Genomic DNA, 16,309 nt, shown 5'->3' on the forward strand with positions numbered 1-16,309 from the left:
CCGGAGCCGCCAGTCGTCGACCATCACGGTCTCTCGCATCAGCAAGGAACCCCGCGCCAAACTGGAGGGGGGGGGGGGGAGGGGGAGGGGGACCCATGAACATTACCCATCCTTCCGAAACACATTATTGACAGGTTTTGCCCACGATATTCCGATCATAATTTGAACTTATTATAAAAAGAAAGGCTTTCAGTTCACAGTTTTTCTGTATCACGAGGTCAAATCGCCTATGATGAATTAACGACTTTCAGGGATTTCATGTCGTCGATGGACCGCAAGTCGGACATGGGCACATTTGCTGAACGGGGACGGGAGCGAGACCCCGAAAGCCAAAGGCTTCTAGCGTTGGTCACAACCCACTTAACAATGAATGGGATTAATTAATGGGACTAACAATGATGGGATTAATGACTTCCCGCCAGGGTGGTAGGCAGGCGTCGCCACATAATACAAGTAGTGTTGCGATGCTCCAATGGTGCACAGCCGCTCATTTTGAGGTTAGCGACCTGGCACATACAGCTTCCTGTGTCTTCATTGTGCTTTCAGTTGACGTTTCACGCAGGTTTGTCAGTCTCTGAAAAGAGACGTACTCACACCATGTACAACCACATACATGCCCGTGATCTAACTCTCCACGATGCTCAGAGCACGCTAGCTTCCCAATTATACAAAAAGGATCTGAAAAGTCCGTAGTAATAGCCCTATTCCTCGGAAAAAATTAGGAGAAGGGAGATATAATGGGTTAATATTTTGGCAACATGCCTTCATCGAAATAATAGCAGAAGTGAACTCAAAATTCCCAACTTGTGAATCAAGGATGCAATCTTGAATTCACTTCTGCCATTGTTGCGATAAAGGCATGTTGCTGAAATATCAAGCCACCTATATCCTCATTCTCCTGGCTTTCTCCGAGGAAAAGGCTATTACTGCTGTCTTATCTATGTGAATATTGTTCCTCACAAATGCACTGAACACACTACGTAAAAAGGACCTGAAAATGAAGTGGCCAAAATTCGGAGAATTTTGTGGGTGGGTGGGGTGGGGTCAACAGGTTCCGATGAGCATCACAATGAAACGTGGACTCTCTTGTGGAAATATCTTGGAACTGCCCGAGTGGTGTACCTAAAAATCTAAGGAGCGTTTTTTTTTGTAGCTTGCACTGTTGCTATAGGGCACCTATTGTTCGACATGTGCCTTGCACAGCACGCGGTCCATTGCAACGACGCGCTTGAGCTTCACAGTCATTCACAGTGTTTTGGAATACGGCGTTTGTGCCCATGTCACCAGCGCTGTACAGGAGCATTTGAAACCAAATAGTTCAGTAATTACATTGACATATCTTAGGGACACAGGCAAATATAAACTTGAATTTGAAATGCATTTCCATGTTCGTAAAATTTTGAGTGCAGGATTGTAAAACAATTACAAATTGAGGAGGCCCAGACCAGTTTTACGGGGGCCAAGCCCAATGTTGCGGGGGTCAGGCTCAACATTGGGGTGGGGGAGTAGCTCAGTCCAGGGGGGGGGGGGGGGCAGGTCCCCCAGGGAGATACAAAGTTCCACCCATGTGTGTGATGTGTGGTGTGCGTACAACGCGCTATGGTCGTTTGTTTCATATTGCACTTGTGCTACAATTTTACCTGTGGGAAATCAAACAATATACCATTTGTTGGGAGGATTCGTCAATAACCTGAACATGAACGTAAATATGAATCATGCCACATCAATAGGAAAAACGGAATTAGAAAGACCTTCCAAAAGTGTTAGGAAATGCATCGTTGAACGCCATCTAATATAATATATCAAACAAATAAAGCTCAAATGCAAAATCTGTTCCAAAAGGTCAAAGCATGCCGGACTGGGCCTTACACGGCTCGACTTTAAAGAAGCAGCCTGAATAACAGTGATGCACATAAGAGTAATAAGGGAAACAACTTTATCAGCTCAGAAAAGCTCCTCGGAGTACATTTTCTGTCACAAACAAGCACCATTTTCACTTTGACCAGCATCTCGTCGATAGGAACTCGAGAACAGGTTAAAGATCACGAACCGCGTAGATCAGGATTTCAATTTACCCGTCATGCGTTAAAATGCTGTCAACCCATCTAAAACAAAATTTCAGTACCATGCTCAAAACCGTTTCAAACTTTATTTCAGAGGGCATTGGGGACCTCTGAGGCTCTCAACGCCAAGTGAAGGTCCGGAACGCCGTATGGCCGGCTAGATTGATTGGATCGATCTCAGGCAGGCTTAGGTCGGAGTGTAGCGGGCGGGTCTTGTCTTCATTTCCGTGCCCTTCATCGAGTAGTCGTGCCCCTTCCAGTGAAACCAGCTGATGACATTTCCGGACCTCTCCGGCGTTGCTCCCCTCATGTACAGGCCATTCAGGTTTGCGAAATGACATGCCTTGTACCACCAACCTCCCTTATGCTTTTGGGCACAGCTGATGAGTTTTTCGTCGTTGTCCCTATCTCTGGTGCTGAACTGGGCTCCGCTTTGGTAAGCCATTGAGTCTCCTGCGTCTCCCGAGAAGCCCGACAGCTGGAGCCGGTACTGGTCCGCCTCGTCCGAGACGCGGAACGAGCCGTACTGGGCGAAGCGACGCCCTCCCTCAAAGTCCTCCAGGTCAACGCGCAGCTGCTGCGGCTCGCGGGCGGTGAGCCGGTGGAGCAGCTCGTTGCCGAGCCAGAACTGGCCGGAGACATTGCCGAAGCCGTCGCGGTAGCTCTGCCAGTCGCGGGAGAAGTCGATCTGCACGGGGTCGTCCTGGCGCCGCTGGAACACGGTCCAGCCGCCGCCGGCCGTCTCCATGTCGCAGTACACTTGCACTGGCGCCTCACCCGGCGCCAGCAGCATCTCGTACTGCCCGCTGGCGCCGGCACCGAGCGACGTCACTTCGGTGCAGTCGCGGATGGCGCAGCGGCCAGCGGGCGTCAGCTGGGCCGACAGGCAGGCGCAGACACCGGCCTCGCACGCGGCGCCCGGGTCCGCCTGCCAGCACTCGGCGGAGCTGAGGCAGCGTTCACCCAGCTCGGCGTGCCCGTCGCGCACGAAGGCCGCTTCCGCCGTGGTGTTGGCCGTGCTGTTGCCGCGGCGCGAGGCCAGCCGGCAGGAGAGCTCGCCGTCTTCGCCGGCCAGCTCGGCGGCGGCGCAGTGGCGGTGGACCAGACACAGGAGGCGGCACCGGCAGGCCGAGCTGGCCGGCCATTGGGCGTACACGGCAGCGGCCGGCGGCGACCAGCCAACCTGAGTCACCCTCCAGAACTGCAGCCTGCTCTCCCTACTGGCGGTGGCCGGCAGCGTATAGACGGCCGACGCTACCGTCATCCAGGCCAGCAACAGCACCAGCAGGGCCGAGCTGGTCTCCAGACGGCCTCCTGTAGATACATCATGACAGTGACCAGGACTGAGGAAGACCCGTGGAATCACTAGGTGCCCTGGCAGCTGCCTGCTTGCCGGAATCCACTTGACACACGTTTGCACAATGCTACCTCGTGCAACCATGCTTCGCGGAAGATGCCTTTTTACTTCATGCACGACACGTAGTTTAGCCTGAAAAAGGCTGCACGCCTTTTAACTGAAAAGCGTCACAGGGGTACGGTAGTCGGTCCAAGATGGGATCCAGGGACATCAGGTCAACGTCGCGTGCCTTGTCCCTATAGGTCAGAGCTGTTTACAGTATCGTTGCAAAAAAATGCCGTACACAATTCGTGTCCATCCGTCGAAGCGGACGATAGATGTAGAACCGCGGTTGAAAAGAACATAAGTCGATTTCTCAGCTATTGTGGAAGGTTCTGCTCGGCACTTAATCGCTTAGCCTCCTGCAAACCCACACAAGTCTAACCTTAGCTCAGTGTGTGCCAATGGTGGCAACAAACACAAGTAGGAAGGAAAGTGCCAGCAATCCCCAAGATGGGAGTGAAATAAATAATGAGATTTAGACTTAACAGGTAGATATTGTAAAAACCGATATCTAGATGACCAGTGCTGATTAGAAGACACCTGACGTTTAGTTAACATCGGGTCAGTCAAGACAGCCCCTGCGGATACAAACTCACCTTTAAATATTGAAATGCAACCAAAAGTAAGCATTCTAAAAGATCTCGCCCCGCAATTTCAGGGCCTTTTCTTCACATCGGCTTTCCTGACGGGTGTTGGGGGTGGGGGGGTGGGCTGCATTTATGCTGTTGTCAAACGAGCGTTATTGAGGTTAAGCCTCAAAACGCGAACGAATGGAGGGGGTTAGGGGGGGGGGGGGGGTAAGGACGTCGAAACGGCCATACTGTCATACCCAAACTAAGGATAAAAGAGGCTGGCTAAGAAAACGGTGGATTGGCCTCAGCGAAATCTTGTGACAGGTTGCAACTTTCCTACTGCTAGACAACAAGTTGGGACAGAACAATTGTCATGACGGACTGTTTACGCCAGCTTCACCTAATTAAGAACATGACAACAGCGCACAGTTGAAACGTTGTTGCCATGTGGCTCAGAGGGGCTCTACATTCTTAGAATCGCCAAGGTAGCGTTCTTGACCCTAAGGAGAGTCTACCTTGCCAATGCTTACCACTCAGGGACTTACTGGCTGGGATCTTTGTGCTGTCTTTGAGAAGCAGGACATATTTCATTACTGTCCCTACGAGAAACTTGTAACGACTTGGCCGAGTAACGCCCCCCATAAAGTCTTATGGACGCCACCCCTGTTAAACGGTGTTTTACACATTTGCATGAGGTTTTGAGCTGAAAAAGGCGTTTTTAATAGCATAAGGTGCAGTTCACAGCCCTGCTCTTCCCAAGGCCTAAACCTTTGGAATTTCTGAGCTACGTGCCCGTGAAGATGTACAGATTATTTTGGGGAGACTATTTCAAGGTCACCCAGGCATCTATGGCGTCATAGTAACGTCATTCAAATCTTGCCATTCCATTAGCAAGGCGGCGACAAATGCCAATACAAATGTAATTGTTGAGTTCCTCTTATCTGGCTTTCATGAGCACGGCTTACAAACATAACGGCCGCCAATTGGCTATCAATCAATGTTGTGCACGGTAGGATAATGCAATTAAACCATGGCTTATCGAGAAGCATGGTTGCTAAATCGCAAAATTTTGTTGCCTAGAAAAGTCTTTTCCACCTCTTGGTAAAATCTGTTTCGCTGGTTTCCACAAGACAAATTATCATAGATGCCCTGAAGACTTCAAGTATCAGTCGTGAGTTTCTATGATTGGATCCCTCAATCCTTCGTGATAAAAAATAGTATACCATGCTGCTGTTGACGGCAATGCTATTTTTCTACGTCACATCCACATAATCGTGACTTCATGCAGCTGTATAGCTGTTCCATGTACCCGTGCAAGATCAATAGCTGCGAGGTTTCCCTCTTTTGTGGAGCTACTCCTTTGCTATCTTCTTACACATTGAAACACATTTCCAGATGAAGACACGTTTGCTTCCTTAAAAGGGAATGTTCCACATTTGTATGTAGTTTTGAACTGAAATAGCCATCTTGAAGACCTTTTGATGCATTTAACAGTCATGCCCCTTTTAAGACCCAAAGCCCTCTGGGTCCTGAGTTACACGCCCGCAAAAGTGCGAAGAGGTTTATTTGGAGCCTATTTCAAAGTTGCCTCCGCAATGATGATGTCATAGAAACGTCATGCGGTCGCCGTGATGTTACAGGTTATTTTCTACTTATGGTCAAAACAGCGTGGCCGCTGGTACATTCGAAAAAGCGATGACGCGTAACGTATGACACAATGCGCGGAAGATGATTGACTGTTAGCAAGATTTCGCTGCTGAATGCGTGTCGCGAACGTAAGCAGGAGTGCTTTCGGGTTGCGCGGCATTCCTCGTCAACGGGTCATTTCTTCTTGTTTCCAGGCCACAGGCCAGTGTCATAAAAAAACGCCGCCGACTGCAAAAAAGCACGGCACCCAAAAAACGGACAATCTCCCGAAAGTTATCATAAAGAAGACGCGACGGAAAATCTATCTTTTGGCAGGCGTTTTTTCTACTAATGCCTCTCTTACAGACAGCTCAGTTGGCGCCTTGTGTACCGGAGCACACAACCTTGCACGGGTTTATAGGTTAGCAAGGCATTATACAATAAGGGAAACATTACAGTAATTATATATATATATATACATATATATATATATATACATATACATATATATATATATAGATATATATATATACATATATATATATATACATATACATATATACATATATATATATATATATATATATATATATATATATATATTTCACTATATATTTCAAATATTTCACACATATGGTGCAACAAATTTAAATTTAGAACACAAAATTACGTTCTACAAGTAGAACCCCTTGAGTCGCATTACCATGAACCCCCGCTGGGACCTTGTTTTGAAGGGGGGTCGCGATAAAATCCGGTGTTATGACTGAAAATCCGTGCGGAAATTGCGAGAAAATCTGCCATTTGATAGTCCGCGAACTGTTCAAATGTGAGATCACACTTATTTCACAAAAGAGTGTGAATCGGGGCTCGAAATGTGGGTGATCACTGGTGGTGTGTGCCAGTGGCTTGTATTGAACCTGATGTGATGGGGAGTGTGCGCGCGAGACTTGAACTTTTGAGGGAGAGCATTGTTTTTGGTATTCTTAAGTCTACCGATCCCCAATAAAATGTGATATATCGATGCCTACCTCTACCTTCATGTTTGTGTTTCAACATGACAAAGGAATGCTGGCAAACTAAGATAAACACTAGCACTTATGTTGTGGTGTACAGAGACAAGCTGGTAGTTCATTAGAATCTTGCCAACATTTCGAACCTATTAAGGTATTACAGCATGTAATTAATCCATTGCATGTCATATCAGCAATTCATTTTTGGTAGTGGGGGCTGGTCCGTGCAGTTCATTAATGGGCGTGCTCAGCATAGGCTCACATTGTATAGCTTTGTAAAATTGTCATTCCCTTAAGAATTCTGAAAACATAGAGCCGTATTATTACTGATGCACATCATATTGTCATCCTAACTTTTGTATACAGGCGAGCATTGCTCGTGAGTCATCAATGTCATGGTCACTGCAACCTGAGTGGGATGCTGGGTGCTGAGAATGGTGGAAAAATACTGCTATTGGTGTCTCGGGCAGCACCTAGTGATATGTTTATCATGTGTCTTGTGTGCACTGGCAGCTTCATCACTTCCTTGCATTTTGCCTCTTCAACCATAACTACATGCACTCGTTATGTCTGCAGCCTTGTGCAAGGTCGGCATGTTTGCAGTGTCATTTCACCACACGCAAGATTTACCTCTTATGTTTTAGTAAAGCAGCCTGATGGCTGCAGCATGTCGCATGACTGTGGAAGTGGAAGATGTGTTTGCATCTTTCTCACCTACGTTTTGTGGATTATCAAAACAGGCGGAGCAAGCGATGCCACTTATTGGTTGCCTGCTTTGCTGAAAGTGATATGCATATTGTATCACGAGTTTTTGGTCGATCATATGTCAGACGGGGAATCAATACAAGAGGGCACACTTGACCCATCTTGTCATGATGAAATTTATTATGAAAGCAGCATGGATTGCAGTAGAAAAGCCATATCGTTGTTCATTATGTCATGCCACAGTACAGCGCTGAGGTAGTGCCACAACGAAGCTGTTGACCTGTGCCATTACACAATGTACTACATTGGTTGACTACTCTATGTCAAGCCTATGAGACAGCAGCCTATGATATATGAATGACTGGTAACAACTGAATTAACAATGCCAAAGGACTATCAACAGCAATAATGTCATTGCACAACAATGGCTAAAACGGGGCTATTAATTGCGTAAATAATCCTGAGCAAAAACAAAATCATTGGTAGCCCAACCTTACCATCTTTACCATAGCAATGACAATGCCTTGGCAATGAAGTCATAGCGAAGTTGCATATTTATTAATTTTCGCATGACACCACATTTCCAGTTACATACAATTAAGAAAGTAACTACTGTGCACATCACATGATATCATTGTCAGGACTACAGCACTGCAGGCGACGACGGGTCGACAACAAAATATTGGCAAAATCAACAGCATGACAACAGGAGCAGCACAGCATATAGTGCTTTGACTTTAATAATCTGCCATAAAAGCCGACAATCGCTACGTTGCGTATGTCAAACAGTCCACCAAAGCTTTTTTTTACAGCCAGCACCAGGACAAAAATCCACAAACAAACCATCCACCAATCCCCACCCGATACAGACCACGCGACGAGAATGGCCGGTTGGCGTCAGCTTCCTGTGTCTTGAAGTAATCTTTAGATCTGGCTGCCAGATGCTGCCAGGCATTGCTGTCGTCACAATACCATTCCATGACTCCATCAGACAGTGACGTAATGGGGCATATTTTTACAAACTTTAAAATTTTGCTACTTAGAGTCGTTTTTGAACCTTGAAAGCTTACCAATAGCTACAACTGAGCTTTTCCAATCATATCTGATGCCTACCTCAATATCTTCAAATGTGGAACATTTCCTTTAAACTCCGCTGCACTGATAGAACTGGGAAGTCTTTCACCGTCATACTGTTCATTGGCATATTAGTATATATCACTATGCTTTCAAGTGGAAAAGACTGTCCCAGACAACACATTTTGTGTTTGTAGTAAACACGCTCCTAAACACGTTATTGATTGAGTCATTGAACGTCTGTATCACAGCAGTCACTTGTAGTTCTTCAATCTCCCGAGAGGTGGCTGCGGCGGTGATGGATGTGTGCTAAACCAAACATCACTAGTTACTCGTGTTTTGGCCCTTTCCGTGGCTCTCTTGCTTATGCATACGCGAGTTTAAGGTGCTCACTTATATTTACGTAGTTGGTCGTGGGACTTTTCTTTAAGGAAATATTCCACATTTGAAGAAATTGAGACAAGCATGAGATATGTTGAAGTAAGCCCGCTTAAGGTGAATCGTTCTTTATCAATAAATGCTTAGCACCGAAATTTTCTTTTGCCAGATGCAAATAACTCCGCATGGGATCGGAAGTTCAACACATAGGAAGTTCAACCCTTGGAGCACGTGCTTCCTCTGCGATCAGAATTCCGGCATCTGCCATCCCTGTGGCTCCAAATATTTTTCCGCCATGAGCACGCCAAGTACGAAACCCACAAACACGTTCACGCCCACGCCTACGTGAAAAACAGCAACAAAAGAGTACCCAGACTATTGGGACTTGGCAAAATTCTTCCACAACTTGAATGTAAACTGATGCCAAATGCTTAAAACGATACGTTAAAACCTATGTTGCTCCTATGACATTTTGTAGCGCTGAATACGCCAAATGTTTTCGGCCTGCGCGCCTTCTTGTCTCCAAAATTGTCGTTCTTACCCTAAATAATGCCCCCCCCCCCCCCCCCTGAAAAGTGGCCAATCGAGCTGATGGGCCCAACGTAAACAACACTATATTCCTTAGGTCCACGGCTATCATTTACCTTTACGTAGTGTCACGTTCTCCATTATGGACCAAATGACGGGGCGGGGGGGGGGGGGGGGCTTCTATCCTCTCCCGCATAGGTAGACACTTCTGGAGCTGTCTCGAAATAATGTTATTCATATCTGGTGAATTTAAATCCGCTCATCATTGCCCGTCGCTTCACGGGCTGATATGTTTATTTTATTTACTTAGCCATATTTACGACGCTCCACCAACGCCCTCCCGATCAATGCGTAACATAAGTTGTGAGCGAACCCTTACGGTCTGTGGAGAGTTATCATTCATGGTATCATCAGAGCGACTCAATATTCCAATTCCCATTTCTAAAAAATAGAAAATGGCTAAAACACAATTTTGCTTCTCGTTTTTCAGGTTCACATATAAACACAAATACACTTGGTTGGCTGAGCATTCATTCATTTTGCATTCATCTTATTGCCATTCCCCAGAACCCCATTTCAGCTCCTTATCATTCGTCTAGTAAGTACTTTGGTAACTAGCCTTCGAGTAATCAACATTTCCAGCTATTTCTATTTCCACAACTTGCACGTTGTCAAAAAGACATCTGATCAAGATACATTTTGCATTTTAGCCGTTCGCCTTTTGAACATGGGGCAAACAGACATGGCGGCAAAACGTCTCAGGGTTTTTCACATTCAGCAAAATACCACCCGACCAAATGCTATTTGGCAATCTGTGCTCTACTCAGCTCACCTGGTGACATGCTGGCGGCCAGTTTGGCCGCTGGCCAGTCGGCTACCATCAGTCCAGTTCGTCTGGACAGCGCCCGACCCTCAGCGTGCTGCACCTCGGAGTGGACAGGGGGTTGGTGCGGCGCTGTTCGTGTGGGCAGTACCGACCCACGGCGTGCTGCGCCTCAGAGTGGACAGGGGGTTGGCGCGGCGCGGGCCGGCGTCTGTGTGGTCCGGGGTTGCCCTGGAGACGCTGTTGGGTCAGGCTGTGGACTCATAGTGGTCACAGTCCTTCTTTCCCTGGGAGTTTTGCTGCCTTTTAATGGGCCACAGAGCAGTGGTCTGAAATTGCTTTTCACTTGAGTAGAGGGGTGATGTGACCGTTTACCAGGAGACGAAAGATTGTTTCATTGCCGACATGTTAAACGGAACAAAAAATGATGTAGATTACGCCACAACTGACTGGTTGCTAGTCAGTCTCTGTTCCCTAATCGCCTTAGGCCCCGAAAACCGTTCTTCTTGACCGGCATCCCGCCCGAGTTTAAATGTTTCCAATTTAAATTGACAGAAAATACATATCAGGCGCCGAGTGACCTTTAGGGACTCTCTGCTATCTGCTATAGAGAATCTCAGCCTAGCTGTGCAGAGCACCCAATACATCGACCAAACCATGTTGCCACGATCTGAACTCAGCAGATGTTGAAGACCACTATTAACTATTTACTAGGCACTATTTAACGACAAATACGTAGCATTGCGTTGAAGGGCACTCGGCCTGCCAAAAGGATTTCTTATGCTAGATGCACCGAACGAGCAAGACGCATCCAACGGGCGCTTCTCAACTTAACATATCCTGAATTCATGAACCAAGCCAACTAATATACTTAAACCTATATGCCGACCTATGCGCACCATTATTACCAACAACTTCCACATCGAATGTACCGCAATGCGGCACTCACCTGTTATGGGACTCGTATTAAGACCAAAACAGCCGGATTACTACATCACGCCGAACTAAGCAAAATAGGGATACTAAATGAATCGGAAACGCACCATACCCTCCCGCAAAATTAATCTATTAATGATTTTCGGGGGACTTATCCCTATCAACGACTAAGCAGGGATGAAGAGACACTGCGTGAGCCATTAGTGTCAGCAGGTTTTTGTCGGCGGTCGGCGGTCTGTCAGTATCTGGTCGGCTCAGCGCATTCGTGGGACTGTGCCGCCGTCTTCGGGTATCCCCGTCATTGGTTCACGGATGGCAACACACTTCGGGCAAAAGTGAAAACCGGGTGATAACTCCCGCCCTGATCCATCGTTTTTATAACATAAGCTGATGGGCGAAGGGAGGGGGAGGGCGATGCGACTCCTGGCCGTTTTCAAGATAAAGAGATAAAGCCTCGCGAAAAATGCGGTGAACTGATATCTACGAGATCCAGCGATAGGTATTAGTTTATGTCGTTAGGTTAAAACATGACTCCATTAGGCCAGATCAAAATTCAGATTTTCCGAAATTATAACTTTTTCGGCTTTACATGTTGATTAGAGTGTGTCATCGAGGGGTTGAATCTCTTGGAATCAGCTGAGACAAAGTTTTTCCTTGACATACGGATTGGTGATAAACTTTCAAGTATGTCACATCACACCAATGTTGATATTCGTGAGGCGAGAGCAGTTTATCTTTGATAGGCCAAGGAGGCCGCATTCGATACTAGCGCCACCTATATATTTTACGCGTTGGGATTATCCTACAACAAGATTCAAAGCTGCCACCTTCCATCCTACTGGTGCTTGGTGGATTAAATATGAAATATATATCATGAAGAGCTCCAGCAAAATATTGCCAAACAGCTTTTAAGCTGACTTTTTAGTAAAGAACACTAATTTTGGGTAAAACCGAAAGCTGAGCAGTTATGAGAATGCTCCAGCAGACTGGGTTAGGTCCATGCTCGTTAATGCTAGCGCATCTTTGTGATGTTGATTTACAATTTGTGGGCTTTTTGCGTGGGAGATATGGGTCTATTAGATTGGTTTTGCCGGTACTAAAACATTTCTTTCGAACAATTATTTGCACAAGCATGCTGAATGCTACATGGTCACGCACAAAACATTTTGTGATAGGCCACCCGGCTCTACTGTCCCACTACCAACTGGCGACTACGGGAAAGCATTGGGCTACATCAGGTGGCTGAGCGAATGGGAGAGGAATGTCACTAATACCATCTTCAAGACCGCGACGGTAGAAATCAGGGTACTGTGGACCAGTGAAGCGATCTCTGTTCATGATTTAAAATACGTGATAAAATTGATCGAGAGGGATTGATATCATCTCAAGAGAGCTATCAGCAAGAGATCAAAGAGAGAAAGAGAGCGACACAGCAACGCCGCCGCCGCGAAATTCAACAATCTTCCTGATGTCGCGAAATGCAATTACAAGCCCCAATGCAGCTTTTCATGTCCAGTTGCCTGCACAGTGCATCAGGAGGAGATTGCCATGAAGGACCAGTAAAGGCACCGGAAGCTTACCCTGGGGTCATATGACCAGGATGCGGTTGTGGCTAGGGGGATCGCGAGGTGCGGAGGATGGTCAGGCAAGTCCAGGGACGTCGTGGCTCGGCCGCCAGTGAGGCGGTGTCTGCCGCTGAACCTGGATCGCCCTCCCCGCCGACTGCTGAACCGACGCCACCTGCTGAGCCAGCGCTAGCTGCTAGTGCTGAACCCGAGCCTGCTCCGGGACCAAGTGGTCTCAGCGCTGGCGAGTCAGCGGACAGCACGGATTCTTGCGCGGTTCCGTCCATGGCAGAAGGTGGCGGCGACGCCGAGTGTTCGTTGCGGTTGAAATCCCTGTCACTGTAAATTATAACGTCAACGATCTGACTAACACCGCTCTGGTGGTTGACAGCTGCGGTAGCTCAAGCCGGGCACTGCTGCTATCATCAACGCCTTTCAACAAGACAGCAGAGGCAGACTACCTACTTGAAATCAAACATCGTAGATCCTCAGAAGATCTGCTGCACATGAGACAGAACGAGAAAGGAGACGGCTCGTTAAAATTTTGAAGCAATCTACGAGTCCGGTTTGACCATCATCTACTCCGACGGACACGAAGGCAGAAGCTACATGAGGCACACGAAGCCAGACGAATGCCGTCGAAATACACGTGGTCGTCATCACTGGGCCAGGCAGCCGCCACGTGACTCATTTTGCGTCCGAGTTCGGCCGCGCCCTGCACTTGTTTGAGCTACACTCCGTGAGCCCGCAGTGCGACGGTCACGTCAATGTGCTCAGCTACGATGGCACAGCCGTCAACACCGAAACGATAGGCGACATGTTCCGGCTGTTTGAGCTGGCCACCGAGTCACCCGTACACTGTTTCATCTGCCAGCCGCACGGCAACGAGCTGGACCTCCACCATCTGCTGCTGAGCTTGGGCGGCACGACCAAGGGATCACATTTTTTTCTGGACCCATCGGGAAGACCTGTGCCGGAGAGGTCTGGGAGAAGGACGTTGTGGCATTCAAGCCTGGGTCAGGGCACGTGCCAAACCTGCCGGCCAGCCTGATTCGGCAGCTGAGCACCAACCAGCAGCTGCTGTACCTTCTGGCCTCCGGCGTTCAAAACGGCTCTGTCCGAAACGTGGCAGCCCAGCGGCGAATCAGACCGTCAAACCATGTCAGTTAAATGCGAAAACACATCATCTTCGAATTTATAGCAATGAGTGTTTAAACCTCATCAAGTAACAATTGGTATTTCATGTGCTCACTGTTCGGGATTGACTTATTTTATCTTGTACCGTAGTATGTTGCGTCATTTGATGGTTGGTTCATGCTTACTACCATATTTGTTATGTATTCCGTCACATTTAAGGACTGGATATCGGCATAATTACTTACACTAAAGAGGCACGATAATTTTTGCATGATCTAATGATAAGCTCACAGCGAATTGTTCTAATATATTTGCTTATGTTTTCAGATGGTCGACACTGGCCGCTGGTCTGCTCTTAGTTCACATTCCTACCGAGACCTCCAGCAGCGCTCTCAAGAACCTCGTCCAGTGCGTGGTCGGCCACTATGTGTCGGTATGGTTCGCCATCCGGCAAAACAGTGGCTGCGACTTCGGCTTACACATCTTGTTACGGAGCATCGCGCTGCTCCGCGGTCTGCCGCAGTCATACATAGGTCACGGTGCAGCCAGTCCTCCAGCGTAACGGGTAATGGGTCCGTCCGGAACAGCCGCTGCTGGATATGGTGCGGGGTGAGAACCGCATGGTCCGCGAACAGGCGGTTTCGATCGTCGCGCCACACGTGAGCAGCAAACCGAGCGTTTCCTTCAGCCCAGGGTCTTCGCCATCTCAGCGGTAAACTTCGAGGCCGTGAGGTGCACCGAACTGATTCCCTTGCACGGACCAGTCACACAGCCTCCACTGCGAGACCTCACCGACTGCGAGCTGCGGAACAAAGTGCAGGCACCGCTGTCCATCTTGCCCTATCTGGTTCACACTAGGAGTGCGACGCAGCGCCGCACTGCCGAGGATGTCTGCGGCTGGAGCTGGAACTTCGGCAAGGTGTGGAGCCCAGTTGCGAAGGTATTTCTGCTACCGTGCGATCTCTGCCAACACGCGTTGTGGGTTTCCAGTCTGCGAGCAATTGCTGTTTGGGCTGGTGCATCTAATACACGAGCTCGGTAACGAGCGAGATGTGCATGGGGTCACCCTACCTTCCCCTCCCTCTCTACGTCCGTGGTACAGGCTGCAGAACTTTATGTACGTATTAAGTTGTACACCAGACAATGCATTGAGTCATATGCTATACATAGCTTTGTTTGCATCACGTGAGTTGTCTTAGAGAAGTGAAAGTCTAAAGCAATGCTAACCAGCATACTCGTGCAACGAGTCATGCTCAACAGCACATAACATTTCCACCAAATGACAATCAATCGAGCAATGTCTGATCCACATACTAGACCTTAGCCTGGGACATTCTCGTACGACAGCATAACGAGCGCTCGGTAACGTCGTTTCTATACGCAAAGGTATTTTGTGTCACTTGCTGCTCGCGGCTTGGTGTTACCTGTGGCGGCGGCGCCGCCCAGCGCGGGGTGACTACAACGCCGGGCGTCGATTCACGGCGATATTTCGATCGACTCGCGCCTCACGAATTTACATTTTTGGGAAGATCTTTTGCTATGCCATGTACTTTTGGACTCCTGCGCCAAAGCAGCTCTTTGTCTCACATGGTTTTGTTACTGATGACACACCATAATGCTCATATGTATAGATCCATGCCCTGCAGCGACAAAAATCTTCAACAGGCGTATTCATTGCTTAATTCCGAGCACAATGCTATGTATTTTCCTGTTTTTGATCGTACGCATATGATGTGGGGCTACGTCGATGTCACGTGGTGTCAGCCCGCGGCGTGTGGTCCGCGAAATCGCCCATTACCGCCCGCCGCCCGCGCCGACCGTAGAGCGTCGCGCAGTTTCCTAAAAATTGCCGCTTCTCAGAAACCAGGAGTGCTAGGGACACATTTTTGGTGTCTAAAACACACGCAATAGATGTCTCAAAGGTACCAAAAATTTCGGTGCGATTGCACGGCATACTAGAGAGGTACCCCAGAAAATCTTTGGGGCGGGGCCCAAAAACCCCACCCTTCAAAGGCGAGGGTTTACGTATCAAATCGCAAAAAAGTTCACTAAAAACACTACGCGACAACCGATTTCTTCCAACGGCATAGATCTGAGTCCTTCCCACAGCCGAATTGGGAGCGCGTTTCGTTTCAACTGACAATTCGGTGAAATTGATGCGCCCCCCCCCCCCCAGATCTGCCATGAGACGGAACGCAAAGGTTGGCGAAATCTTACTTCGTATCAGTTGACCGTATACATTTAGTCAATTAAAGCCCCCTACCATGCCTATTTGTTTAGAATTTGAGAGGCGTGCCGCCTGATCTTAGCCCATTGTTGGAAACGGACGTGGGTTTGACTAGTTAAGGGAGAGGGGGGGGGGGGGGAGCGCATCAATGATGCTTCTTGGGAAAATACTTGGGAAAATGCTTCCATATGTGAAATTGTGATTGATTTGGTAAATGCCTATAAAAATCCCAGCGTACAAAGTCGCATGCAAGCTTCGCGAAACGG

The 16,309-nt window shown here is 48.0% G+C and overlaps 1 protein-coding gene across 1 annotated transcript; it reads right to left on the minus strand.

Annotated features, from left to right (window-relative positions):
• Window positions 1-2,250: 2,250 nt before the first annotated feature.
• LOC119090898 (techylectin-5B-like) lies at window positions 2,251-3,327 on the minus strand. Its single transcript, XM_037213628.1, has one exon. The coding sequence runs from the start codon at window positions 3,325-3,327 to the stop codon at window positions 2,251-2,253; it is 1,077 nt and encodes a 358-aa protein (XP_037069523.1).
• Between the last annotated feature and the right edge of the window lie 12,982 nt (window positions 3,328-16,309).

This window comes from Pollicipes pollicipes, unplaced genomic scaffold (assembly GCF_011947565.3).
Source record: "Pollicipes pollicipes isolate AB1234 unplaced genomic scaffold, Ppol_2.1 Scaffold_3185;HRSCAF=3733_pilon_pilon_pilon, whole genome shotgun sequence".
NCBI lineage: Eukaryota > Metazoa > Arthropoda > Thecostraca > Pollicipedomorpha > Pollicipedidae > Pollicipes > Pollicipes pollicipes.

Coding starts and splice junctions, on each gene's coding strand:
- LOC119090898 (XM_037213628.1), bottom strand. CDS start 3,327: ATGACGGTAGCGTCGGCCGTCTATACGCTGCCGGCCACCGCCAGTAGG.